Source organism: Neolamprologus multifasciatus, chromosome 3 (genome assembly GCF_963576455.1).
Source record: "Neolamprologus multifasciatus chromosome 3, fNeoMul1.2, whole genome shotgun sequence".
In the NCBI taxonomy this organism is placed as follows: domain Eukaryota; kingdom Metazoa; phylum Chordata; class Actinopteri; order Cichliformes; family Cichlidae; genus Neolamprologus; species Neolamprologus multifasciatus.
Window position 1 is genome coordinate 11,557 of NC_140441.1, and position 26,685 is coordinate 38,241.

The window sequence follows — 26,685 nt, forward strand, 5'->3', positions numbered from 1 at the left end:
AGTCATTCGTATGTAGACATATTTATTAAATGTTTAACAATTATATAGAAGAAAGACAATGTAAAGAACAAAACATTTGGCCCATAAACACGGTCAGGAGTCACAGTCGAGTGTGAGCTGCATGTATACAAAGAAATAAGAAGGAAGCAGCAGTTAGAATGAGCATTGTACATGCTGTTGGAGCAATACTTGGCCCCTCTATGAATACTGTGGCCTCTTGATGGCCCCACACTCAGAAACATAGATCCACCACTTTCTTTTTTACTGCACTGAGGTCTAGCAGGACAAGCACAGAGAAGAGTCCACTGTCACCACCACTTGTCTTTTCCCAACCATTAGTCCTGTTATTGCGCCTGTTGATGTGGGTGTGGCCAATGAAATGTCTCCGTTACTTGTGTTGACACCAGGCTGTGACATTCTACAGGTGATGGTGGCACACTGCTCAGTCTTGGTTTTGGATCCTGATGTGTGGAGCCAGGGCTTTGGCCACAGCTTCTTTCCCCTGTAGACCAAGCTTATGGAACAGGCTGGTAAGTGGACTCATAGCCAGAGACTCAGCTTTGTACTATTGTAGGGTCTTTACCTTACAAAGTAACAAAAACAGAAAGTAAAGAGGCGGGAACAACAATCCTGGGAGACTGCCAACAAGCCGACTGTTTCTGAAATCACACCTGCAAACAAACTGGTGGATGCAGAGGTCAGCTTGTTGTGATGCATGTAGTGTCAGTGAGGTGCAGGGACCTTTGAACAGATTATTCCAAAGTAAAATGCTCCCATAGAGTGATGCTACTGCACACGCTTCATATGGACGTCATATGACATTAATAAGTGCTACACCTGCCTCTCAGCATGGACTGGTACAGCACTGTCCTACTCAACCAATCAAAGCACTGTATACAACATGCCTCGCACACTACACGTAAGAGCTTTTCAACATTCACTCTGTTTGACATGCAGGCAGGAATCAAACCACCGACCTTCTGTTTAGATGACCTGCTCCATGTGGAGTGCATCCCACATGGGCTCACTGTTAGTTTGTTGGATGTGCTCGCTGCAGCTGCAGGTCAAACAGCTGGTGATGGAGGTGTGAACGCATCTGTCAGGTGTACCAAGGATCTTACAGCTGATCATTTCTCTCAGAACGAAACACAAATACACACAAAAGGACCCCGAGGAAAGTCACGGACTGTGATGAACACCGTATCAAGAAAGGACGTCCACACTGAAGGCAGTCAGCTGTAGGAGGTTTGAGAAACAAAGTACAGTTCCTGCAGGTATTACCTGTAGGAGGGACTCATAACTAACAGTAACTTTAACTAAATAAGGACAGAAACCATAACTGTATAGGCTAAAACACAAATGTCATGTGATCTGTTGATAAGACCAACACTAGTTTAAATCATCAGTGTGTTTACCAGCTGAGGTAAAGAGTTAACCGCAGGTTGACCTTTAAAATCACTGAACCCTGTTTTCTTTAAACTCAGAATTGTTGAGGTATTTCAGTCAGGTTTAAAGTATTCACAGTACAGTTTGCACTTGTATCAGTTTTTATTAACCACTGACTTTTGTGACTGTAATACTTTTAGATGCCACAGCAGATTCTGACAGTACATCACAGTATTGCTGTCATTAGAGGAGCTGCCTCAGAGTGACTGAAGCCACATCTGTCTGACAGAAGTTTGTCTCTGTTGATAAACTGGTTCCTGTGTGGTGTACCTCAAGGGTCCATCCTCAGGCCGTTCTTATTAGTATTTATTGACTTCCCCTCGGCCTTATTATTAAAAACATTTCATTTGTATGCAGGTGACTGTCACATGTACCTGAGATTTAAACAGAATGACCCCTCAGGCCTGTGTCAGGATGTCTTAAGGATATCAGAGCAGGGCTCTCAAGTTTTAGATTTTATATAAACCTATTTTATATCGTTGGGACTTTTTAGTAGCAGCACTCTGACAGGTCTAACCTCTGGAGTTATGACGTAACATCTGCAGGACAGGCTCCGTTCCCAACAGTCAAGGCGCTGTGTGAGTCTCTCACAAACAGTGAGGATGAGGAGTTTATCCTGCTGAAGAGACCTGGCTGCATGTTCACAGATCACAGGTGTGTGTGTGTGTGAGTGTGTGTGAGTCCAGGTGGGCGGCGGCGAGTAAGCACAGACTCCGGGTGGGTTTTTCCCTCAGGTGGTTGTTTTATTATAAAAGTTGAAGTTTCTACTCTGACAGTGAACGAAGAACAAAAACGTCCACAACATAAAAACAACATGATGATGAAGGGGGCGGGGGTTTCCATGGTAACACACAGGAGGGGTGGAGGGTGCAGGGGTAACCATGGTAACAGTGAGAGGAGGGGGGTTACTGTACTGTCCTCTGCTGTGGGACAGTTTAACATCTGATGACCTCACACACACACACGTTACTGTAAAGACACACACACCCTGTTCTCACACACTCAGTGACACACACACTCTCTCTGTGGTCCAGTGTGTGTGTTTCAGAGCACTCCGCCTCCCTCTGTGTCACCAGCACCGACACTCAGTCACATGACTCCTGTGGTCATGTGACCTGTGAGTCAGGCTGAGGCTGTTTAAATAAACGTCTGTACCCAGGTGATGCTGTCAGACGCACTGATGGAGTCATGTGATCTATACAGAAGCAGCTGTTAACCTCTGACCTCTCACCTGTCTCTTCTTCTTCTGTCCCTGCCATCAGCTGCAGCAGGAAGTGTTAGTGTGCTTCCTGTCAGGTGGAACCTTGTTTCTATCAGAGGGGGACGGTGTTTACAAACACACCCTAACAGAGGAACAGGAAGTCTCTGAAACGTAGACACTCCTGCTGTGAGGCTCCGCCCCCTGACCTGTACTCTGAAACACACACACCTGTTTCACTCTCTCTCTAACACTCTCTCTCCCAGCTGCAGCTCTTCGTCTCTACTCGTCATCGTCCTCCTCCTCCTCTTCATCCTCGCCCTCATCCTCGTCCTCCTCTTCTCCTCCCTGAGCTGAAGAGCTGGGGTTCCTGGCATACGTGCCGCCGCCGCGGTACGCCACCATGTCCTGAAACACACAGGAAGCAGTTTATCCTCTGTGGCAACACACTCACTAAAGGATTACAAAATAAAAGCCTGACAGAGACCTCAGTGCACACGCTCAGTAAAGGATTACAAAATAAAAGCCTGACAGAGACCTCAGTGCACGCGCTCAGTAAAGGTTTACAAAATAAAAGCCTGACAGAGACCTCAGTGCACACGCTCAGTAAAGGATTACAAAATAAAAGCCTGACAGAGACCTCAGTGCACGCGCTCAGTAAAGGATTACAAAATAAAAGCCTGACAGAGACCTCAGTGCACACGCTCAGTAAAGGTTTACAAAATAAAAGCCTGACAGAGACCTCAGTGCACACGCTCAGTAAACTTTAATGTTTTACACATTTCTCCATGTATTTATTTGTCTGTTGTAAGGCTAACTGTATGAATGAAGGACCCATCTGCTCAGCAGCAGCATCAGACTGAAGGCTGGACCTGGAGGATCTCAGTCTATGAATCAGTTTCACTGCCACCTGGTGGTGAAATATTAAAATACACAACCCTACTTTGAACGTCCGTACCACACAGAAAATGCTAGAAGCCTGAAATAAAGAGGAAATCAGATGAACGCTCAGTTTATCTAAAACCTGCTGGAACGTGTCAGTTATGTGTTGAAGATCACCCACAGCTCAAACTATATGTGATCATTTAACATGGGTACATGTTTCCATCCTCCTCAGCCTCACCTGCAGAGCTGACATCAGGGCTCGAACATGATTGGACATGTGACCCTCCAGTCTCCAAACAGCTGACAAAAGCAGCTAAACAACAACAGCAGCTGGTTATAAGCTAACATCATCCAGCTAATGTCAGGCTGGACTGTCCTAAAACACACTTTCCTATTCTTACATTGTATCAGTTTAATCACCAGGAGTCCAATTGTAACCACGTTAGATACACTTCAAAGAAACTCCCTCTAACAGAGGCTAAGAGCAGCTAACAGTCATCAGTTAGCGTTGTTACTGACTTGTATTTAACTCCTGTCACACAGTTTGACAGCCTCCTCCAGAGTACATGTGGTAACCAGCTGACTGACAGCCAGACTCTGACTCTGGGGTCAAAATGTAGTTTAAAAGTATTCAAACGTGTTAAAGTATCATGTTTTTATGCACAGATTAGAGGAACCATGCAGTACAGAGGGTTAGGAGAACAGAGGCTGATGTTTCTGAGGACTAGATGTACTCTGGGCTCGTCACACCCTTCATACCTGCCTGTATCACACACTGTGACTGGTTCATACCCTCTGACCTGTCTGTGACCCGTCTGTGTGACTGAGCCTCACCCGGTCGTATTTCTCTCGTAGCTTCTGGGCCTTCTCCTCGTACGGCTGCTTCTCAGACTGGGACAGCTTGCTCCACATCTCGCCCAGCTTCTTGGCACAGTCTCCTATAGACAGCCCAGGATACTGCTGCTTCACACTGGGACGGTACTCACTGCAGAACACGAAGAACGCAGACCTGCAGACAGACAGGCTACAGGTCAGAGGCAGGTCTGTGTGAGTCTGAAATGGAAACATGAGTTTAACCTGTAACACAGAGAGCTGCTCACTGTACAGCTGTTATTATTAACCACTGTCAGAGAGCAGCTCAGACACTGGAAGCATGAGCAGAGTCCAGATGATCCAGGATCTGCCTCTGTGTCTGAACTCAAACATGAGCAGCTCTGTGCTGCCCCCTGCTGGCACTCTCAAAACACAGACTCACAGTGTGTTTGGGGTCTTTAGTCAGTACATCGGGTGTGTCAGGTGCTACCTGGACCTTCAGAGTGTGTTTGGGGTCTTACGGGGGTCTTTTGGGGGCGTTGGGGTCTTTCCTCTTGCGGCCCCTCTTTCCAAAGCCTTTGGGGGGGACGTAGTCTTTCATCTCACGGTTGTAGCGCACCTTGTCGGCTTTGGCCATGTCCTCGAAACACTTCTTATCACTGGGAGACAGAGCCTGGAGGAAGAGAGCAGACAGTCAGTGTGTGACCTCTGACCTTTGAACTCTCTGGGTCACACTTACAGAAAACAATGCAGAATAATACAGAATCGATACAGGGAGAGGACCAGTTTTCCTGCTGGGACCAGCTGCAGACGGACAGTTGAACACAGCTGGAATCCAGATGCTTCCATCAGTAGATAACAGCAGCTGCACCTGTCTGCTTCAACCACAGCTGCACACATCTGTCTCAGGGTTTGACCTGAGCTGCAGTCAAGCACTGATCAGCGACTGCCTGCAGGTTCACTGCAGTGGCTCTGTGCTGCAGATGTTACAGCTGTTATCAGTCCCTGTTTCAGAGCTTTGTCCACACTGGAATGAAACACGGGAATAATCCAGTCATGTGACCAGCACACAGTCTTTAGACTTTAATAACAGGAGAGCGTGAGCTCCTCAAACCTGACCAGATGTGTTTAACTAAAGTGCTCACATGATGTAGAGTCCAGCACACAGGAAGTGATCACGTTGTTCTGTGGAGCTCAGTCTCATGCTTACATTAAGGGTTGAACTGTTTCTGTCCCTGACAGTTTACACCTCCACACACACACACACACACACACACACACACACACACACACAGAGTACTGTTAGCTGCTCGTAGACCTCCTCAGCCCTGTGTGAGGCCCTGAGCTCCTCTGAGCTCCTTCATCCATTGAAGAAGAACATCAGGGCTCGCAAAATTTCAAAATCCCTGGTAGCCCTTCGGGCAGGGACTCTTCAGTTTTTGGTAGCCCAAAATAAATTTTAGTAGCCCGAATAAAAAAGAGAGCAATTTTTTTCATTGATGCTTTGTTTCCTGTTTTGTTTCCTTTACAATATTATACATTAAAGTATAATATTGTAAAGGAAACAAAACAATCAAAAAAACACAAATTACAACATTGTATAAAAATTACAATCATCAACTCAAATACTTGGTTCAAATTGAACAGAAATTTCTATGAACTTGTAAGAACTGTGTAGGACATGAATCAGTCTGTGTCAGATCCTGAATTTGAAATTTCCACTGAAGTCACAGGTAAGAGGCAAGTGGAACCAAGATCGAGGACATTTGCTTTTGAAGTTTGCAAAGACTGCTAAATTGTGCCAGTGGTAGTTCACTCTTTGCAACGCTGATCTAAACAGATGTCTCAGGTTTATTTTAAGTATGTTATTTGCAATTGGTGTTGGTTCTGGGAAAGATATTGCAGACTGAGCAATAATGCATTTCTCATGGGTTCTAATGGGGGCCTTTCTTAAAATCACTGGTCCCAGTAACAAAGGCGCTAGTCGACTCAGAAATCGAGGGAAAACCAACAACACACCCAGCAGAACATTATGTTATTTACACGGCTGCACATAAGTGGTCTGCATGTGCGCATTCGCTGTCAAAATAAAAGACGCGCACCAGATAAGAAGTTGCAGCGCGCGTTTGCATCCATATAAAGGCTGTTTTTGTCCTAGAGTGGGGTTTTCACGGCACATTCTGCACCACCTCTCTGTGCGTTCATCGTTTGTTTGAAGCCAGCTCACCTCCTGCAACCACTTTTCCTAGAATACGCTTCTTTGTGGTTCGGACTCCTTCTGACATTTCTTTGGAGGTGGAGGAACATCACAGTAACTGCTTAAAGGAGCTTCTTCGACATCTTTAAGAGTTCTAAACAAAAGTCTGTCCTCCTCCTGAAAATCTTATGTACGCAAACACGCGTTGCAACTTCTTATCTTGTGCGCTCTTTTTATTTTGACAGTGAATGCGCACCTGCGGACCACTTATGTGCAGCCCTGGTTATTTAGCTCGTCATATTGCAGCCACAGAAATTCTTTTGTCCATGAAACCATAAAGCTGCACTTTCTTTTTGCCTTATAGTCTGATTTGTCATAACTTTTCCGTTTTGTGGTAAGCTTTTCTTTGGCTGTCACTTCTTCACCCTGACCTGTCTTATTTGGCTCAGCAGAACTAAAATATATATCCTGCTGCTTTTACACGCGCACTCACATAACGCTCAGCGATTCTCTGCGATCAACCTCTCACATGTTTAAGCTGCGGGAGATTTCACTTGTCATGTTTGCATAGTAAGCTAACGATTGATAAGATGATGTCAGAGGAATTGGTGCAAATTATCATCACTCACCAGTCAGTGCTGTCGCTCTCTATACACAGTTCACGCGATTGCAAAGTGAAAGCAAAAAACAAGCGCAAATTCTGGCTCACCGATGCCAATGACATAATTACCCAGATGCATTTCCGAAAGAATGCAAAAGCATTGACATATATTTTTCCTTCCTATTGCCGGGCTCACACTGTGCGATTTTTGGCCCATTTTGAGCCGATTTTTGAGTCGTGCGACCGTTTTGGCGATCGGCCCGATTTTGGCCTTCATCGTGCGTCGTGTAGTATACGTGGGGTAACGAGAAGCGATTAACACCTCACGACCAGCTCCCGATCATCAATCGCTTGGTCGCGACCGTCGTGAGGGTGTCGCCGCAGTTTCTCACACAAAGTTGATGGCGGTGGTGTGCGTGTCTGTGTGAGTGAAAGACAGAGAGGGAGAGCGAGCGACAGAATTTCTGTTATAACCTTCATTTTATGGACGCACAGTGTGAGCACTCGGGTCGCATCAGAGCATCGGGCCGTATAGTGTGAGACCTGCATCGTGACCTACGAACTTTTAACCCCTGCGAGTCAATCGTGCAGTTTGAGCAGGAGCTGAATCGCGCGACTGACAAAATCGCACAGTGTGAGCCCGGCATAAGATAGCCCGACGGGCAGGGCAGAGATAGATTTTGGTAGCCCGACTGGAGAAATCGCTAGCCCCGGGACGTCGGGCTAGCGATTTTGCGAGCCCTGAACATGTGATCTCAGCTCACACTGACCGTGCTGACTGATGCTCAGGACTGCAAGTTTCACTCATGCATCCAGATGTTGTTGTGTCCCAAACCTCTGGGCCCTGAGCAAACGGTCCTGAGGATGGAGGCTCAGGTGGAGTCAGGGTTTGTCAGAGGAGAGCTCATGATTATCTGTTGGCTGAGAGCCTGTAACTGTGTGACTGTGACTCATGACTTTAATTGATCCATCACGCTAACGAGCCCCTCTGTGAATCGCTACCTTATCGTGGTGGAGGTGTTTGTGTGTCCGAGGGATCCCAGGGGCTTTTTTGTCCCCGAGTAGGGTCACCGTGGCAAATTTTGTCCTGGGTGAGGGTCAGACAAAGATTCAAAAACCCCTATGAGTGTAAGAACTAGGGAACAGGATAGGGTTACCGGGGACCCATCCTGGAGCCCGGCCCAGGAGGGTGGGCTTTTACGGGCTGTGCAGCGTCTGCTGTGCAGCAGCCAAGGGTGGAGACCCTGGCAGACCGACCCCCAGTTACCAAAACTAGCATTAGGACACGGTCACCTCTGTGGTGGGGAAGGAGCCTTAATTAGTGCGTTAAGTTGAGAGGTACCAGCTAAATATAGTCAGGCTCGCCTCGACGTACGTTCTCAGCAACCCATGGTGGGGTGCTTGAGGGGCTCCACCTGGGGACTCTTGGTGTTCCCCCGGACAAGCTGGAGGAGGTGGAGGTCTGGGCTTCTCTGCTTAGGCTGCTGCCCAGCGACCCGGCCCCGGATAATTGTGGATGGACACTAACAGCTGTGTTTTCAGACACTTTGCTTCAGTGCTCACAGAGAGATGTGGCTCTGTGAGCACTGCTGAGAACTCATTTCTGCTGTTTCAGCAAAATGCACAGAGGAGCAATAACTGACTCAGTGTGAGGACAGAGCTTTAACTCTGACACACCTGTGGTCCTAACAGTCCCAGCAGCACAGCCACAGCAGACTGCAGTATTTCACTGTTGGAGATTCTTCAGTAAACTGTGCATCAGACGCTTTAATCACACGTGGTTCATGGAAATATTCTCCTCCTGAAAGTGACCATTAAGTAAAACCATTTTAACCATCGTTAAAATGGTTTTATCGTGACCCGCCCTGGGTAAGACCAGCATTTTGTAAATCCTCTGACGTCACGTTCAGGGGAGGCGACCATAACGCTTCCTTTTCTGTTTCCTAACTCCAAGTCCACTTGTGACCTCGATGAGGAAAAGGAGACAGGACGGAGTTTAGGAACACAGCCCTGCTCTCTCAGACATCACGCAGACATCTACGTGTTCCTCAAACAGCTGCTGTGTGCACTGCTGCCACCTCCTGGTAGTAGGAGCACATTACAGTCCAGCAGACAGACGGGACAGTACAGACCACAAACACACAGCAGCTCTGATTCATAACCAATCACATCTCTGCTCTGCTGACAGACTGACTGTGCTGAGTGCTCAGACTGAGCAGCTCTATAAGAACCATTCACCACGCTGTGCATGTGTTCTGATGGATTTATGCTCGAATTCACATTTCATTGTTTCACTTACTGTAATTATCCTGACTGTCATGTTACAGTGGGTACTCATGATGCTGTGACCGTGTGGAGGGGTCTGAGCTGTTGTACTGAGCAGAGATGGGCAGTAATCTGATTACTTTTTTCATGTAACGAGTAAAGTGAGGAATTACTATAGCAAAAACAGTAATTAGATTACTGTTACTTTCCCGTAGGAACGCTGCGTTACTGCGTTACTAAAACCGTGATTTTTTTTGCAAGAATGTCTCATGACAGTGACGTAAGCGAGTGCGACGTTGGTGACAACAGCTGTGTGCAGATCAACAATGGATCATATATCGAGTGCAGAGAGAGTATGAGCGTGCAGCGTTTAAAGCGTGGAAGTACTGACCTTACTTTGAGTTTGATTCCATAAAAAGTGACAAAAACATTAGTGTCCGTTGTGCGTGGGAAGAAAACTTCTTTTTACAGCGAAAAAAACCCTAAACTTCCGAGCAAGCACCGAGTAGCTACGACGTAATGGGAAACTCACAGAGAAACTCGCGGATTCTTCCACTGACCGCTGCACACCTGCACCAGGGTAACCCTCCGCCTGCCCCACTCCTGCTTTACAGGTGAAAATAGAGCAACAGGACCGCTAGTCTTTGACTTTATTTATTTTCTGCTGTGTTTTACTTGCATCTATTTGAAAGACTGAGTGTAAACACACAAAATATTTTATTTTATGTGCTGGAATGTGCAGAAAATAGGTTTAAATGTTAAACTAATTTCTTCCAGTCAGAGAATGTTGCAGATAATTAAATGTTTGCTTGATGCATAAAGTTAAAAGATTAAAACTAATAAAACAAGTTTTAAAAAGAGACTTTTCCATTTGATTACATTTTGTATGATGATTATGTAGAAAAAGTAGAATTGGGCTGAAAAATATATCGCTTTATCACCTATTCAGGTGGTAGATCGTGTTTTTAAAAAGTAACTAAGTAATTAATTACTTTTGAAAATAAGTAATCAGTAAAGTAACAGGATTACTTTTTGGGGAAGTAATCAGTAATTAGTTACTGATGACTTTTTTCCAGTAACTTGCCCAACACTGGAGTGATGAAGAGCACAGCAGTGATCCTGGAGCTGCTCATGATGTCACACGTGTCGGTGTGACATCATGAGCAGCTCTGCTGTGGCCTGCAGCTCTCAGCCACAGACATGCTGAGTGATGACTCCACTAATTCACCTCTCTGTATGTGACATATAACAAACAGGTCAGAGGCCGATCCACCTGTGCAGGTGATGTCACTGACACAGTCCTTCACAGCTCAGTGTGAAGCAGGATGATCCTCTGAGTCTGTGCTGACTGTAAGCAGGTGTTTCTGCTGCCTCAGAGTGAACATCAGTCCTCAACACTGAGCTGTGGTTTTATACAGCCTGTGCTCCTCTGCAGTTTAGAGTGTTTGTGCTGTGAGGCTGGAAGCTCACACAGAACATAGACTCTGCTCACACAGCCTGTTAACCTGCCAAAGGTTTGAATGAGTTTACACTGTAAGTCTGTGACTGGTGCTGCACAGGATCACCATGACAACTCTTTATAGCTCCCACTATAACCACGGAAACCAGTCAAACAGCTGGAGCTGCAGCTTACTGTGTCCTGATTGGACAACACAGGTAGGTGAGCTGTTACACACTGATGGGTCAGGTGGTCACGTGACCAGGTCCTAACCAGGTACCTGCAGCCGCCCCCCCCCCCACCCCCCCTCACCTTCCACCTCTCGGAGCACTTCTTGGAGAACTCGGCGAAGTTGACCGACTGCTCGGGGTTCTTCTTGCGGTGCTCCTCTCGACACGTCTGCACGAAGAAGGCGTACGCCGACGTCTTCCCCTTCGGCTTGTTGATGTCTTTACGCATCATAGTGGCGGCCTGAAAAACCACCACAGAAGAAGAGTGAGAGAGAGCTGAGGCAGTGCTGCAGACATTATTCATTTATAGACTTGGTCCATAATGTTGTTGTACACGTACAATGATAGTAAAGGACGTTTCTATTCACTCACAATTCAACTTTGACCTGTCAGTAAATACTAAGACACGGGGGTGGCACTTGACCTCTGACCCCTGCTGTGATATAGTTTAATCAGTAATGAAACATGGGTTTATTTTACATTACATTCAGTGTGCTGGTGGTGATTATTGATCACTGTGATCAGCAGCTGATTCATTGATGACTGTGTGATTACTGACCATCAAATATTAAACTTATCACAGAGAAATCTGATGGTCGGACACTGTGGGTCCATGTTATTGATAATACCTGATCAGAGGAGCTGATCGGGGTTATTAATGGGTGTTTTTGTTCCTGACAGCTCTAACAGAGGATCAAACATCACTGACACAATAACGATGAGCTGTCAGACTGGATTTAACCTTTATTTCAGCTTTAAACACGTTTGTGTGCAATGACCTTTTAACCCGTGAGTCTGCTGTTCTTCACGCTGTGACTTTAACCCATAAACCGGTTATATTCCGCCGGTATGAGCCCGTATTTAACGGTAAATGTCCGGTAACAGCACCCCGTTGGGCCTCGTTGTGAATAACAAAGGCAGCAGACGGGCTCCATTTTCTCTGCCGGGCAGAGGGAGGCCCTCCGGCAGCCTCTCCTCCTTCTGTCCGCGCTGGAAGCTCCCTACGGAGCCCGGTACCCGCTGTACGCCCCGGGCTGGAGGTGTGAGAGCCTCGCTGGGGCGGATGGAGGCGAGTATCCGGGACTCGCGCTGATCTGCGGCCGCTGCGGTTAGCCTAGCCACGCTAGCTTCTCAGAACAATGGACCACCATTTGCTTCCCGCCCTCTGCGGAGCTAGCCGCCCCATCCCCCTCTGCTAGCAGCGGCTAACCGGCTAACAGTCGCTCACAGTCCCCGTAAACCGGCGGAGAGGTTGCAGGGAGCACCGCGGGGCTCTCCGGTGATTCACGGACACATTTATCCCAAAGCACCGCCGGTAATGCTGATACGGGCGGTGCTGCAATGGAAACACACAGTCTCTACGTCTGCTGCGCATTTTTAACGAAGGGGTCCGTCTATGCATCGGAGAGGTCAGCGTTAAATAGACGGGGTCAGGCTATTTCCTGGCATTCATACTCCAAAATGGGCGTTTCGTGTTTACAACAACATGTCTGGATCAGTCCTCCGAGAGGGAGCACACAAAGGACCGGGAAGGACACCACATCCCACCACCGCCAGGCTGCCACCGTCAAAGCGGACATTTTATTCCCGTTTTCCAGCTATTATCCCGGATCTTTTCTCTCTGGATGCCCGCACATCAGAAACAAGATGCCCGGCACATCCAGCTCATCTCCGGCTCAAATACACTGCTATTTTACCGCAGCCCCGCGGTGGAAGGCCGATCGGGGTACTCACTCGTCAAGAGGGCCGGCTGTAGGTGAAACGGACTGGACCGAGTCTGGTTCTCCGGGTCTCGGGTTCTTGTTGTTGTTTGGGGTTGAAGCTGCGACTGGAGCCGTTGGTTCACTTTCAAACTGGGTCGAGCCTGAGACAGGCTCCACCCACCAGCAACGCCCCCGTTGGTCATTCCTATTGAGGGGGCGGGACACTGTTTGCAAACATGGGCGGAGCTCGTCTTAATACCGATCTCTGATTGGTTATAGGCACTGTTAGTCAAATCCAGTTGTGCCACAAGGTTCCGCCCGCAGAGCGATGCTACCAGGGCGGGAATTCTACACATAAACAGGGCGGGGCTAAGTTCTAGAGCCTCCATCTGTTTCGTTGGAATTTGTGTATGTCAGGTGTTCTGACCAATCAGAGAACACGTGGCAGATAACAGCGTAGCGATTGAGTGAAAAGGTCTTGAATTTTACAGGATTATTAAATGATTTTTTTACAGTTAAAAATACATTAGCAGGTATTTTTAGGCATTTGTCCCTTTGTGTCATATTTTACAGATGTTTGTCAGTTGAACTGAATAATAAACATGAAAAGAGTCCAACTGACCTCTGAATGACTCGAAATTATTAGGCGCCTCTCAATAGAGATTGAAAATGTGAAGTCATTCAGGGGTAAAACCACAAAGGATTCTGGGAACCCGTGGCAAGAGGTACTAGCGCACGCAGGCTTTCAATTGAAATCAGTTACACAGCGATAAAAAGAAACAAAAAAATGGCAAGAAGCTGTTGTATTATTAACTGCACAAGCTGGGCGAGCGACAGCCGCATGAAGCCGACGGGTAAAGCGATTGGTTTTTATCGGATTCTGGCGTGGAAGAGAAATTGTCCAAGCTATGTCTCCGAAGTCAAGAAGAGGCGACGGATGGCCGGGATTGCCGCTATCCGAAGACCTAATATAACGTTCGAAAACACTCCAGCTCACATGTTAGTCTGCTCCAAGCATTTCCACAAAGGTAAATGTTTTGTAGTAGTTAATACGTCTTATATGGCGCTGAACAGAAATCATCGTGCTATGCTCCTTTGCTTATTGTGGCAGTGTGTAATGTTTGCTGTGTTTTGTAAGCAAACCAGCCTACGAAATGTGAAATACATAGACAAAAACATATACTTTTATTCACAGGATATATGACAGATTTTTGTATCATTAATAGCCCAGTAGGATTATATGGAACGCCAGGACTGCCATAATGAATTAATTAAATACACCATTAAATAATTAATTAAATGTGGCAATAATTAATTAAAATGGGAAATAATTAATTAAATAAATAGTTATGACACATGTAATTAATTAATTATTGACACATTTAATTAATTATTTATGTATTTCACATTTTAATTAATTATTGACACATTTAATTAATTATTGACACATTTAATTAATTATTGACACATTTAATTAATTATTTATTGACACATTTAATTAATTATTTATGTATTTCACATTTTAATTAATTATTGACACATTTAATTAATTATTTAATGATATATTTATTTATTTCATTTTGGCAGTCCTGGCGCCTGGCTCTCATCATGAAATAATTTTATCTGTCAACCTCACCCATCAAACTCAGGGGGCGGGGTTAACGCTGATCGACTCAAAACCATTGCTTTGGCCTGGTGGCCATTGTTTTTAGCACACACAACAACCAGCATGTGGAAACTAACAGAACTGAACTTTGAAAAACCCTGTTTGTGTGTGTCACCAAATACAGTTTTAATATTTTTTTAGCCGAGAATGTAGTGGTTTAATCTTCATGTGTCTGGTCGGTTTCTCAAGATACAGCCTCTTTGCAAAAGTGCTTCGATGATTTCGGAGATGTCTGCCCAGTCTCGCGGCAAAGCGGGGATAGACCCGCTCGCCTCGCAAGCAATCGAGCTGTTATTACCGCCGACAAAGCGCAGGCCCCGGTACACAGCTGTAATAATCCCCGCTGACACGGACTTCTTTTACTGAGGTTATATTTATCAGGGTTTTATTTCCTGATGTTCTTATGTGTCCTACGTGTTTCAGTCGCCAATTCTGAATTATAACTAACATTAAAAACATGTTTAAGGAGGAGAGAGAGCAAATAAATTTGATTAACAGCTGATCTTTGGGTTTTTGTTCAGTCATCAGCGTGACCTGTGTATAAACGCATAAAAGAGATAACGTTGGTGTTTCCGTCATGTAGTAACTGCTGGCTTTAACTGTACAAAGGTTGTTCGAAACTATGACACACATACAGACTTCATGATGTTCGGCTAATATTTTTATTGTGAATATTAATCATGAGGGTAAACGGACCTGTACACCACAGAGCGAGGTCAGCATGTCCACGATATCTTCAGCTCTCTGAGGTAACACAGAGTTTCCCAGCTGACTAATCTAACTGTCATCTACGAATAATTCACGGCTCATATCAATATGATTTTACAGAAAAGCATCCTTAATACTGCCAACTATTCCAGAGACGTGAAAATCTACAGCATAAAGAACACAAAAATATAGCAGTCTAACAACACTGTAACAGAGATGAACCGTCAGTTTGTCAAAGCGGAATGAAAGCGATTGGTTGAACAGGTGAACCTGTGCTTAGAAAACCTATTAAAAAACAGATGATATAATATTTCTGTCCAGGTTGCAGTCTGCATTATGAACATGTAGTTGGAAACTCTGCTCCTCTCGGTGGAAATGCGCCTTCTCCTTCCTCTTTGTATAAAAACATTTTAAAAGTCAGTTTAATCTCAAAATTTACTGTTAAATCCAAAACACACCAGATAAAGAAAAGCGAATAGTTCAGTCTAACACATGTGCCTGTGAACCATTAAACGTCTGTAAAACTGCAGTTATGAAACGTAACTTTAACCTCAGCCAAACCGATTTGCTCAGTTGTAAATAAAACAGCGAAGTAAACGTGACCCGACAGACAAAACCTGAGTGAATTAAGTCCAGCGTTTAACCACTGAGAGCTAAAACTCAGGTGAGGTTTCAAAGCTGTGTGCCGGTGATTGGACATCAGCCGCTGATAAAGTGCTCTGTTGGGAAACAAGCTCCAGCAGCTCTGCGCTCGGGAAAAACTATATTTACTTATCTTGTGCAGAAAAATGTGCTGACGTTGCGTAATATCGAGCACCGGCTGCCCAGTTAAACTGTGACTATCACCAAGTAACGCGGGCGTGTTTCTTGAATTAGCAGCAGGTGTTAAACAGCTGACAGGTGAGGAGGAGGATGATGCAGGTAAACTGAGGGTCTGTTGAGCTGATCGCTGGTGTCGTGAGAAAAATGTCAGCTCGTTCTTTATGTTACAGAAGCACAGAGACACAAGAGCAGGCGGAAAGAGACGATCGTTCGGTGAAAATGAGAATTTGCGAATGCAACATGTGGAACACGGAGAGTGGAATATGTAAACAAACCGGTTAACGTAACCCCCTCGGTGCACTCTGCATGCTGACTGTTAGCAGAGCTACTGAAATCTCTGAAAACATCTGAGCACCTTTGCAAACATGTTCTATGTTGACAACCTGACCCGACATGTGAAGATTACAGCGCGACATTCGCGGCTAAAACACTGTTAAAAGTGTAGTTGGTGACAGAAAAACGGGGTATTTTAAAACTACACCACCAACATTGCTGCCTGTGATTTGAAATGTATTCTGGGATACCTGGCTGCCCCAAGTCTACACAAGCAATCGATTATCTAGGATCGACCTGTTTTGACTTACTTTGCACGGCAACCAATCAAATGTTAGAGAAGCAGCATGGGCAGCGTTAACCCCGCCCCCTGAGTTTGATGGGTGAGGTTGACAGATAAAATTATTTCATGATGAGAGCCAGGCGCCAGGACTGCCAAAATGAAATAAATAAATATATCATTAAATAATTAATTAAATGTGTCAATAATTAATTAAAATGTGAAATACATAAATAATTAATTAAATGTGTCAATAAATAATTAATTAAATGTGTCAATAATTAATTAAATGTGTCAATAATTAATTAAAATGTGAAATACATAAATAATTAATTAAATGTGTCAATAATTAATTAATTACATGTGTCATAACTATTTATTTAATTAATTATTTCCCATTTTAATTAATTATTGCCACATTTAATTAATTATTTAATGGTGTATTTAATTAATTCATTATGGCAGTCCTGGCGTTCCATAGGATTACAGCATACAATATTATTGTCACTGCTACATTTCTGTGTAACTGATTTCAATTGAAAACCTGTGTGCGCTAGTACCTCTTGCCACAAGTTCCCAGAATCCTTTGCGGTTTTACCCCTGAATGATGTCACATTTTCAATCTCTATACTCAAGTACGTTCTCGCTAGTCTGGACTTCGTAAGTTCACACGGGAATCCGGACTTCCCATGAACGCTGCGCGATGGCAACTCCGTTCTGGAGTTTTTACTGGCGTCCGCTCTTTATTTAACTGTGATTAATATTTGAAATGGAAATTACACATGACATGAAAAAAATGACACATATTACGTAGATTTCTCCCCCCCTCCCTTTATTTTAAAACGTATCTTAAGCACTTTGGTAAAATTTGCTTTTATATATGATCTGTGTCATAATGTCTACACTGTAAAAACTGTGATTTGGGTTAATTAGTATCTAATAGGAAAGTAATAGTAACTATTACTCAGTAAAAACGTGTATGTGTTGTTTTAATTAAATCTAAGCAAAATTAAACATTTTTGAGATGTTTAGTTATTTAAATTTACACAATTTTGTTTGGAGTAAATTAAGCAATAGTTTGTTGAGCAGATTTAGCAAAAATGTATGAGTACCGTGAAAAATGAAGAAATCTAATAGATTTAACTAATGAAAGCATTTTCATTTCAATCATTCTACACTTCCGCCTGTAGTCCGTTGTGCCACGTGCAGGACACACACACTTCAGCAGTGGATGATCTCCATTTTGTCCGAGGTAAGATTATCTTAATTTGTACGAATATACGACACGTTTTAAACAATAACCTATAGCAGTTTTGAGTAAAAGATCTAAACAGTATGATACGTCAAAATTAGATTAATAATGACCACTGTAATGACAGTATTGTATTTTTACGCAAAATGGCATGAAGTGGACTGCTAGCATAAGGTCACTTTCCAAGCCTTTGCGGCTGTGTTACTTCAGAGCTTTGACTAACCATGTTTTACCATATTAAAAAATATATCAATGATGTATTTCGATGGGCTGTAAACTCCCTCATTTACTTTTAAAATTTTATGAAAAAGTTTTGCACTCAGTGGTGATGTAGTTAAAATCATTTGTGCGGGATTTTGTCAGTCACAGTTTTTCAAAGCTTTTGTCTCCACGCAGTGTTTTTCAGTTGTGGTAATGAAGCTAAAGTGGCTCAGTACAGCAAAATAACTGGTTTTCATTTTCATGCTGTCGGAGCCCCGTGACTTTAGTGCAGGCACACCTCACATAGAGGGATGATGCAAGTTTTCAGTTAAACTTGGTCGTGTATCAGTGAGACCCACGCTCAGTCACGATGTTTCTGTAGAACGATCTTCAAGACAAAGGTACACTCAGGAAATAATATAGTAATACGTGTTTAATCTGACATAAGTCTTTCATCATTTCTATGTTTAACACCCGATGGTGTTTGGATACAGAGATGACCTTGTGTAGATTAAAAAAAAAAATCTTTTCAAATATGGGAAGATATATACAGTATATAAATATATAAATAGTGTTATTTCATGTCATGATCTGTCACCAGATCGGTACAGAAAATAGAGTCTATTCCCTTTCTAATCTAATAAAGAGTTTCATTGTTTTATATGTGAACCTCACCTTTAAAAATTTTAGTATTAATTCAAATTTGTCTTTAACAATTTGTGTGTGTAAAATTTTCCCTCAACTTAAATTCAGCTGATCAGTATGTAGACTATGCATTTTGAGTAGGTTTTGATGGATGATTGTATTAAATTAAACTACTAGTTTTGAAATTGAAGCAGCAGAAAATGACCAAGTTGGCCCTACTTAATCTAACGTAACTCTGCCCATTTACATTTTATTCTAGGTTGAACGAGATAGAGCTCCGTGTAATCACTGATGACCAAATGGAGAAGTTGGCTCATCCATCAGGATCCCACCAACAGTAGAGGAGCTGCAAAGTGTTGTGAAGGATACCTTTGGGATTTCAAACAACTTCAGTCTTCAGTATTTTGACCCAGAATTTCAGGATGACTTCACTATTCACAGAAGTGACCAGATAAGAGACAAAGACACTGTGAAGGTTGTTGGCATCACCCTGGTCATCCTGCCAGTTTTCGGCAGCCCCTCTGATCAACTGTCAACTGACTATGACTCATCATCCAATCCAGTTGTGTCCAATGCCGACTCTGCTGCAACCACATCTTCTCAGGACACCATTATTCTCAAAAGGCAGAAGTTCACAGAACGTTGTGAGCCGAAGCTGTTCCCCACAGTCTGCATATGAAACTGAAATGTACCTGGAAAGAGCCACCGAGGAGTTTAAAAAGAGTGGAAATCTTCTGCCCACCTCCAAAGTAAAGACATTCTCGAGAAGTTGGCTGAAACTGTATTTTCAATTATGGCCTATTCTTCCTATTATTTTGGGGCGAGCACTAGTGAAGAATTTCAGTGCATACAATCTAAATTAATCAGAAAAATGTTATATTATAAATTTTGTATATGTTTTATATTCCACAATAAAAACAATTACTGTTTGAATGTTGTCTTTGTGAAATTGATTCATTTTACTCAGAAAAGAAATTAAATAAATTTGATTTTCTCTTATTATTCAGTCATTAATTATAAAGTTTAATTGGAAAATTAGTGAATCCAATTTGAGTTTTAATTAAAAACAAAACGTTTTCATTTCTTTGTAATGGATATTTTAGTCATTTTTTACTAAACCTTTGCCAGATCGTTAGTAAATTCAAAGTAATTTTTCTCAGAGATTCATTTCAAATGAACTATTTTTTTGTTACAATTAGGCAATTTTAACCTTCAATTTGAGATTTTGTCCCTAAATTCAACACATACTTACAAGAGAATGTTAATAATATCTATTACTGTTTTTTGTTGAAATTTAATTAACATTTTATCTAAATTTTACATAAATCACTTGAAATTAAAATCTACTTAAGTAAATTAAGTGTCACTTTGTTGCCATAGGTTTTTTAAGTAACCTCTAGTCACAGTTTTTACAGTGTAATAAGCTTCATACAGTTAAGCACAATCAGTAAACGACAGAAACACAAGCTTAATCTCTCAGAATAAAAATAGTACATGTGTGCCTGAATTAAACAACAAACAGGTGAGATGTTAGAACACTTATTTTATTTTAGTCGACACTCAAACTTACAGACAGTTGCTGGGGTTTCGAAGAGAATTGAACAAATATTTAAAATATAATCTTATCATTGTTGGAGCAGCCTTCAGGATCTCCACGTGTTAGCGTGCTGTTTCTGCTCCTGGTGAAAATGTTTCCTCCTCAATTAAAATATTTTTAATGTTAGATTTAATTCAGAGTCAGTTATTTAAATAAGAACAGAACATTTTACATCAGGGGAAATATTCAGGTTAAAATATACTGACAACTTTCCTAGTAAGGAAAAGTTGTCAGTATATATATAAGTAGTAGTCGGTAGGGTGGCTGTAGCTCAGGTGGCAGAGCAGGTCAGCTGCTAACCAGAAGGTCAGTGGTTTGATCCCAGGCTGCATGCAAGGGCAAGATACTAACCCCATGTTTGCCTACTGGTGGTGATCAGAGGGCCCGGTGGCGCCACTATCCGGCAGCCTGTCAGTGCGCCCCAGGGCAGCTGTGGCTACAATGTAGCTGCCATCACCAGCTACAACGGGGTCCTTAGGGACTAAGTAAAGCACTACATTTAACTTTAAATAAAGCAGTTATGAAGCTGAACTTTAATCTGAGCCAAACCGATTTACTCAGGATCAAACACTAAAATAAACCAAACATTAACATTTAGAAGTTAGCTAAGTGACTTATATATAACTGACTTAAATATATAATGTTTTACCTGAGTAGCGAAAGACCGTGGGAGGTCTGAAAACGATGTGCGGGGAGTTTGCTGTTATTACAGCAATTACAGCACTACCGTAACAGTGGATATTAACCATCAGGACCATAGTTATGCCTTATCAACAACTACATTAGCAAAACCAGACTGTATTCAAGAGGATCACTGCTACAACACTGAGTCTCCAAAGTCTTTGAAACGGATAAATCAGGCTTCAGAAGAGATGCTAACAAAGTACAGGAAAAAGCTGAGATTGCAATGCCATAAGTCTAGGCGTTTAAAGACAAAAGTTTGTACCTTAAAGGATGTCACCAAAGAACTCGAGAAAAAGCTCTTGATCTCAAATCAGTGTGCATGTTTGCTTGAGTCAATCAATGAAGTGCCAAAACACATCTTATGCAAAATACAACAGGGGGAACGGTCAGCTAAGTACTCCGAGGAGCTAAAACAGTTTGCCACTTCATTTGCACATACTCGTATACCCAAAGGTATACGAGTATGTGGATCCTCATCGATGGATCAGAGAAGGCCAGTGTCATCTGCAAATAGGTAACAGGCTAAAATGACTCATTTACAGTGGAGAAAACAAAAAAATGAAAGTCCACGTGGCAGCACAGCTCTTCAGCAGAAGTGTAGCGGATGCAATGGAGTCTGTGAACAAGGCTTGAAGTTGGAGGGCTTTCAAGGTTGAGCTGCAACTGTAGAGTTTGTGCGCACTGTAGATGCAGCTTTTGATGTAAACGTAATCCTCCTGGAAAAGGTTACAAAGCTCCAATGAAGCCAACAACTAAACACAGGGCTGAGACCAGCTTGAAGGATGCAGAAACCTTGCTTTCGTGGGTTGAAGGTCCAGCAGTATGACAAAATGGTGCCACTTCACTCAACAAAAAGAAGACTGCCATATATGGCTTCGTTGCTAATGGCATAAGTGCACTTAACATCTATAATGAACTTGTTGAGAGGACTGATGCCCCGTGCAGGTATCTTCTGACCTAGAAACTGAGTCGGGACCACTTTGAGCTCTTCTTCGCTGCCATAAGAGCACGAGGTGGGTACAATCTTAATGCCAGACAGTTCAGGGAGTCTACAAAGGTTTACTTGTTAGGCACCAAGTTCAAACGGGCACAGTGACTCTGAAGATCACTCAACTCCTGACCTTCCAGATGTGTGCAAGCTCTCTGAATACAAAGAGATCAGCTACATCACAGGGTTTGTAGTGAAGAAGATGAAAGAGAAAATCAGCTGCTTGCCTTGGTCACAGGCATTGACAACCAGTGATTCTCTGCACAGTTTTCTTAAGCTGAAAGACCGAGGTGGTCTCCAAAAACATTCACCAGGCATGGTTACTGTGTGTATGACCGCAGAGGGAGATCAGAACTAATGGAGGTCAGCTTCCCAGTGGACCTGGAGTCACAGCAACCATTGTCACCCAGGTTCTGGAACAAACCTTTTCCCTCATCTCCAAAGCCATATGCTAGACACGTGTGTCGAAGTGAACCACTTTCATGTAGTTGTGAAAATGGCCTCCACATGGTACTGCAAAGTCAGCTGTAGTCACTTTGCAAGAAGGGAAACTAAAATGGCAAAAACAGGTGAGCTGGTTCACAGACAGACGACCAAACTGAACCGATCAGGTATAATGTGCGATACCTGATGCCTTTTAGGGCTGAATGATTCATTGAAATTATTTCAGGTTTTTCTAACATATATTGTGTTTGAGATTAGATTTGAAATATTTCAAAGTAAACATCACTGGTCAAAGAATAGAACTAAATTTTGATTGCAATGACAATAAATGACTAATTGTTCAGCCCTAGTTGTTGTTATTGTAGTAGGTGGATTCACAGGTGGTAAGTTTAAAACAGAAGGGAAACCCTTCTGACGGGAAGAGCAGTGGAGCAGCCAAGGGAAGTAGTAAATGTAAACACAAGTTGCTAAAACCATAATTTATTTAAAAAAAAAACAATAAAATACTCTGGCGAGGCAGAAACATGAAGTTAAAAACATTAAATGTAATTAAAACTATACAGCCAAAATGCAATCAGCCATGAAGGTCAAGTCTTATAAAAGTCCAAACGGCGCAGAAACCAACATGATCATCGCCGTCCTGTCTGTCTCTTCATTCTGGTGCCGATCACTCTCTCCAGTGCGCGGTCGTCCGCGATCTCCGGTCCCGTTCTCCTTTGCTGCACGCCTCGGCCAGCTGCCTATAGCCGGCCCTCAGTGACGAGAAGCCAGAACTTAACTTGAACAAAGAGCGAGCCTTTATTTTGGGGCTGAAACTCACAACGTAAAACAAGGCAAAATAAGTGAAAAACCCACACATACACTGGGAAAACTATGACCGTGACTTTAACAAGATAACAACTGTGATGTGGGGCAGGTAGCACAGGCGACGCCACGATGAACAAAGGAAGACAAGACTTAAATACACACGAGGTGGTCAGAGGGAGGTGTGAATGAACATAATGACACCACAGGCAGGGCTGGACTGGGACAAAACATCGGCCCGGGCATGTTGACTGGAGACCGGCCCACCAGGTATTAAAGCCATGAAGCCTTTGAATGAAAACAAACGCTGTTGTGACCGTGATGTACAGTCTTGTTGGTACATATGTATCAATCTAATAAACTTAAACCTACACCATCCTCCCTGTTCTGGTATTCTAAACAGTACTTAGCCAAAACCCAAAGACTGCTTGGTCGAGTTAACCTCCTGAACTATCTACAACACATGGTGAAAACCTGAAATTAAGACAGAGAAGACTAGAGGTGAGACATGATCATTACGGATTATTAAAAATAATAAATGACAGATTTAGTGATTTTTCATAATCTATTTAGCACATGAATAAACAGCATGACAGGGCAAAATATTTTTTCTAACATGGCAACCTTTAATAAGTGAAAGGAGACAGAAAGACAGGTGAGAAAGAATAAAACTTCACTGACTTTTTGATGGCATTTCACACACAGTACTGGTACAGAATCTAGAAAATGTGGGAAAATACTGGCATCATGTACAGTACTTACTTCTGAAGAAATTATGTACAATAATGGATTTCTATACATTTTATCTCCAAAAGTTGATTCTGTTCATCTGGACGTAGCGTTTTGTGGGAGAAACGTTTTGTCACTCATCCAAGTGACTTCTTCAGAAGAACATCAAGAAGGCCCTGAGTAAATGTGGTTATCCCAGCTGGACTTTTGTCAAAGCTGGGAAGGCTCCTAAAGAAAGCTCCAGCCGATCCAGGAGAAGGACAACCACTGCCCAAGAGAAAACCTGTAGTGATCCTGTAACGTGTCAGGAGTATCGGAGCAGTTGAGACGCATTTTTTCTAAACACCGGGTCTCTGTGGCTTTTAAACCCCAAAACACGCTGCACCAAAAACTGGTCCACCCCAAGGATCGGGTCCCCGACACAAACAGAGTAACATAGTGTAGCTGTTAAGTGCAGGAGGATTGCCAGGATTTATACATCGAGGAAACCAAACAACCTCTGGTGAAGACGATGGCACAACACAGAAGAGCCACCTCGTCAGGCCAGGACTCTGCAGTCTATTTACACCTACAGGCCAGTGGACACTCTTTCAATGATGAGGATGTAACATCCTGGACAGGGAGGAACGCTGGTTTGAGGGCGGAGCCAAGGAGGCCATTTACGTGAAAAAGGAAAGACCATCTCTGAATCGAGGAGGGGCCTAAGGGTCCATCTGTCACCATCTTACATGCTGTGATTGCAGACATTCCCCAACTCTCTATGAATGGGACTCATGGTTATTGATCAGTGGTTGTTGATCAATGGTCATGAGAATTTGCATAATTAGATTAAGGAACTGACCTCCCAGCCCATTGTTCCCTCAGTGGGCTGGTTTCAGTCATTATGCAGATGTGCTGGTTATAAGATTGAAACCTGCAGCTGAGACTGAAGACGTCACCTGATGATGACGAAACGTTTCTCCCACAAAATGCTACGTCCAGATGAACAGAACCAACTTTTGGAGATTTACTTTCCTGGATGATTAAGAATGCATCAAGACGTTTTAATTTATTCATTTTACAAACATTTGTTGTAAGATTCAGATAATTATTTAATAACAGCCAGACATTTTAAATGAGAATAAGAAAGTATTTCTTGCCCCCTCTCCCTGTTAATGCCCTACCTGCCCCCCTGGCAACACTTTGCTAGACCCGCCCCTGCACAGTTACCAGCTGTCAGCTGCTTAGAAAAGGATCCTGGGGTTATTTGTCTCTCAGAAACAGTTCATAACTTCAACTCATTCATGTCACCTAAAAGGTAAACCTGTTTCTCCATCACAGCTCTGATGATTCAGTAAGGACATCTCCTGGTTTTATCTTCATGTTTCCCTCTCACCACATATCCAAACCATCATGACCAGCAGCTTTACAGCTGTGGCTCCAGCAAACATCAGCTGATACTAGAAATTAATATTAAATAAATTCTAACAACAGCTGATCAAGCTTAAACGTGCTGCTGTTTAGCGCGACATCGGCTGGTTTCCTGTTTCTGGAAGAAAGTGGGCGATAAACAAACGAGAGAAAAGCCGATCAGCTGATCATTGATCAGTTTCATGATTGAAGTAGCAACAGGAGAGAGAGGGGAGAGAATGAGAGAAGAAGAGGCAGCTGTGCAGCGTAAACACAGAATAAATCCAGCTTTGTGTCTTTTTCATTGTAGCTGAAGTCCGGGACAAACTGTGTTTCTTCTCAGCTCAACACGAAACACATAATATTGTCTCTGAATACCAGACGATAACGTCTTTTTACGGGACGGTTGGCAACTCTACTAACTAACCTTATGAACAAAATAAAGTTCAACATCATTAACTTCATAGCACCCACCCAGCTGTATAGAAACTCCGTCATGCTAGCTAGTAGCAGTACGGAAAAAGTCAGAATAACGAAAATAAACTCCACCTAAACTTGGTTTATATCTGACCCAGATAGACTGCAGGTCATAACTTCTTACCTGAAGTTCAGTTCACCTGACACTCGGACCGGCGGCCGCCTTGGCTCTCTCTTCCTCCTGCCTCCCCTTTCCCTCATCTTTATTATTTGGCATAATAACTAGTTACCGAGCTTGTTACCATAATAATAACGTAGTTACTGTAACGCGTTACTTAATAACGCGTTAGTCCCAACACTGTTGAAGAGCGACCAGTTCGCTTTGGACGCACGTTGAGGTGCGAATGTGCACGCGACCAGCGAGGGGCATCTGTCGCTTTTTAGTCGCGTCTATTGCGTTCGGTGTGAACGCACGGTTAGTATTTACACTACTATTTCATTGTTCTTCTCACTAACTACTTTTCTTTTCTTTTTTTTTAAAGAACACTTAACCCAGTTGTCTCTGAACTCTTGGGCCATGCGGCTCTTAACCTTGTGTACACACTGCCTTTTTAAACTGGTTAACCTTCTTTGTTTATTTGTTTATCCGTTTGTTTTGTTGAATTTGTTTTCCCTCCTCCTCCCAGTGTCACATCTGTCTTATTGTACACATCAACAATATCAGCCAGTTCCAAATTGGATCTACTCTATAAACCAATCCTGTGTCCACATTAAACTTCATCAGCTGGCATTAACTCACCGGCACAAAATCATCAGTCATCTCAAAGAAGGGTGATATATCGTTGTTAATGCAACAATTACAAACTCACATCATACCACACGTGTGTGAGCTTGAGGGTCCAGAGTCCGGCGAGGTTTGCGGGAGTGTCTGCAGTCACAGGAGAGGTGAGTTAGCGTGGAGCCAGGAGGAGTTAATAGTGTCCAGGAATTAATTGTTTGAGCTTACCTTA

At 43.2% G+C, this 26,685-nt stretch overlaps 1 protein-coding gene across 1 annotated transcript; it reads right to left on the bottom strand.

Annotated features, from left to right (window-relative positions):
• Nucleotides 1-2,164: 2,164 nt before the first annotated feature.
• On the bottom strand, nucleotides 2,165-12,960 carry LOC146520900 (high mobility group protein B2-like). Its single transcript, XM_085153755.1, has 5 exons — nucleotides 12,808-12,960; nucleotides 11,156-11,314; nucleotides 4,864-5,015; nucleotides 4,364-4,538; nucleotides 2,165-3,052 (listed from the first exon to the last, which is right to left on the bottom strand). Exons 2-5 carry the CDS (start codon nucleotides 11,303-11,305, stop codon nucleotides 2,927-2,929), a joined length of 603 nt encoding a protein of 200 aa, XP_085009881.1. The 5' UTR covers nucleotides 11,306-11,314; nucleotides 12,808-12,960; the 3' UTR covers nucleotides 2,165-2,926.
• Between the last annotated feature and the right edge of the window lie 13,725 nt (nucleotides 12,961-26,685).

Coding starts and splice junctions, on each gene's coding strand:
- LOC146520900 (XM_085153755.1), bottom strand. CDS start 11,305: ATGATGCGTAAAGACATCAACAAGCCGAAGGGGAAGACGTCGGCGTAC. Junction 5,016..11,155: donor AGTGCTCCGAGAGGTGGAAG/GTGAGGGGGGGT, acceptor CTCTTCCTCCAG/GCTCTGTCTCCCAGTGATAA. Junction 3,053..4,363: donor TACGAGAGAAATACGACCGG/GTGAGGCTCAGT, acceptor TGTGTGTTTCAG/GACATGGTGGCGTACCGCGG.